The sequence below is a fragment of the Equus przewalskii genome, unplaced genomic scaffold (genome assembly GCF_037783145.1).
Source record: "Equus przewalskii isolate Varuska unplaced genomic scaffold, EquPr2 ChrUn-10, whole genome shotgun sequence".
Lineage (NCBI taxonomy): Eukaryota > Metazoa > Chordata > Mammalia > Perissodactyla > Equidae > Equus > Equus przewalskii.
The window spans coordinates 2,326,742-2,329,167 of record NW_027228747.1 but is presented as its reverse complement, the minus strand read 5'-3'; the positions used below and the strand labels follow the sequence as shown (position 1 = coordinate 2,329,167).

At 51.4% G+C, this 2,426-nt stretch overlaps 1 protein-coding gene across 2 annotated transcripts; it reads left to right on the top strand.

Moving 5' to 3' along the window:
- The first annotated feature begins 576 nt into the window (after positions 1-576).
- Positions 577-2,041, top strand: LOC139081459 (late cornified envelope protein 2A-like). Of its 2 annotated transcripts, none has more exons than XM_070607278.1 (2): positions 577-716; positions 1,462-2,041. In XM_070607278.1, exon 2 carries the CDS (start codon positions 1,484-1,486, stop codon positions 1,823-1,825), a length of 342 nt encoding a protein of 113 aa, XP_070463379.1. In that variant the 5' UTR covers positions 577-716; positions 1,462-1,483; the 3' UTR covers positions 1,826-2,041. The 2 variants fall into 2 exon arrangements, with proteins under 2 accessions (XP_070463379.1, XP_070463380.1); XM_070607279.1 differs by lacking the exon at positions 577-716 and adding an exon at positions 815-921.
- Positions 2,042-2,426: the final 385 nt, after the last annotated feature.

Below are 2,426 nucleotides of genomic sequence, written 5' to 3'. Positions count from 1 at the left end.
GGGAAACTGTCTTGCTACAAGGGACTCTGGAAGCCAGCAGGCTGCATGCTACTGCCTGAGTCTGCCTCAGTGTCTCAGAAACAACTGCCGTCCTCTTTCCTGATGTGCATCTTAAATTTATTGTGCCAGATGCTGTACCACACACACGTAATACAGAGATGTGTAAAACATGTACTGCTTTCCAAGGGTTCTGAGTCTAAATAGACACGAGGGAAGACTGTGAGGCTGCACTGAGGTAAGAGCTATGAGGAGCATGAAGAAAGGCTGAAGCTCATGTGGCGTGTAACTCCCAGGTCATTGCTGACAAAGTCGTCCTCCAAGACCGTCAGCTCCTAAAGCAATCTGTGTCATCTTCGTGTCTTTCATGTCTTGCAAAATTCTGGGCCTGAGATAGACAATACATATTTATTGAATTTGTGAATGAGTGAATGCGTGCAGCTGGAATGGCTGGCCTGCAGCAGGCCTTGGGGGCGGGTATCTGGGCGGTCTTTGGCTTCTGGGATTCCTCTTGGCCCCGTGCAGGGAGCTCCTGGAGCCCCAGGGCTGGGAGGCTGAGGAGAGCCACCTCATCCCAGGTTGTGAAAGTGACTGTTCTGCATACACAGGCTGTGCCTCATTCCTGGGAAGACACCAGGCCCAGGATAAAAGGGCTCCAGTGCTAAACTCCTCAGTCCTCAGCGCTGACAGTGACAGCTCCTGCCTCCTCCACTGACCCAGTGAGTGCTTGGCAAAGGAGGCTCCAGGGGCAGGACTGCAAGGAGAGCAGGGCAGAAGAAGGGAGGGAGAGAGAGAGGGATTACCATGGGGTGTGGGGGTGGGAGCCGGAACATGTGAGGGATTCTGTAACTTGCAGATGCTCCTGGTCCAGGCTTCTCTTTATAAAGCCTGTCAGGACATCCTCTCTTGATCTCTCTTGGTCAAGTAAGTATCTGGTGCAAAGCGAGCCATGGGGCTGGGGATATTCTAGGTTAGGGAGAGAAGGGCAACAAGAAGACCCGCTTTGTGGGCCATGGGAAGGAAGAAGAGGAGAAAGAAGAAAAAGCAGCAGGCAGAGGTTTGAACTGCTAAGATTTGAGCCATCAGTGTCTTTCCCTCTCATTCTCCTCCGATCACTGTGCTCAGAGATGACAAATATCCACCGAAATGTTTAACAATGACTGATCCACCCTGGGAAGGATTCTGAATTATGGCCAGTGATGTTTCCGAGTGTCTGGGAGGCCTCGCATGGGGCTGACTTCAGGGCCCATGTAGGAAGATGATCAGAATCTTGGACTGAGAAAGAACAGAAATGGGGAAAGCGAGCTCTACTGCAGTGAGCTGCACTTCCCGCCAGTTTCCAGATTCTGTTTATGATCTTGGTCATGAAGCAGCTTGTCTTGGGTGAGGAGTTAGTGAAATGCAGGGTAAAGGACACATCTGCTTCTCACTTGCATGCTGATGACTTTTTACATTTCTCCCTAGGGTCACTGACTTCTTCCCTAAAATGTTCTGCCAGCAGAGCCAGCAGCAGTGCCAGCCTCCTCCCAAGTGTCCCACACCTAAATGTCCCCCCAAGTGCCCACCCCAGTGCCCAGCCCCATGTCCACCTCCAGTCTTTTCCTGCTGTGGCCCCAGCTCTGGGGGCTGCTGTAGCTCTGGGGGAGGGGGCTGCTGCAGCTCTGGGGGTGGTGGCTGCTGCCTGAGCCACCACAGACGTCGAAGATCCCACCGCCGCAGACAGCAAAGCTCTGACTGCTGTAACAGTGGCAGTGGTCAGCAGTCTGGGGGCTCCAGCTGTTGTCATGAGTCGGGGGATTCTGGCTGCTGCTCTGGGGGCTGCTGCTGACCTACACCATGAGGACTTTCAACAAGCAGAGCTGGAAGACCAAAGTACTGAAGACCCACCCCAACCTGCTGCTCTTCCTCCCTCTTTTCCTGTCTTCTGTGTCCTGCAGCCTGATCCACTGAAATCTTCCAAAGGAATCTTTTGCATTTCCCCTAAAAATTTCCAGGCCCATCTTCTTATGAATTACAAACAATAAAGCCTTCTCCATTAAGCCTACCTGCCTCTTGCTTATTTTTGCCAGCAGCACCCCTACAGGTCAGTGTTAGCAACCTGGGTCCCCACCCTGCCTTGCCAGGGACAGAAACCTGGCTCAGGAGTGGTGATCAACTGGTCAGTGTGTACTCACAGGATGTCCCTGGAAAGATATCAGTTGACCTTTCCTGCACACAGAGAGGACCACTCTAATTTTCAGTTGCCAGTTGAGGATGTTCACCTCCCATGGGTACACTTGAGTTTTCGCCTCTACTATATTTTTTTTATTAATAATAACAATGACAACTCCTAATATTAAGTGAAGAATTAAAAAATGCTGGAACTGTACCCAACAACTACAACCTGGAAGCAAGTCAAATGCCCATCAGATGGAAGAAGGAGGAGGCGT

Excerpts from the sequence above, each read along its gene's own strand:
- LOC139081459 (XM_070607278.1), top strand. The coding sequence starts at position 1,484 with ATGTTCTGCCAGCAGAGCCAGCAGCAGTGCCAGCCTCCTCCCAAGTGT.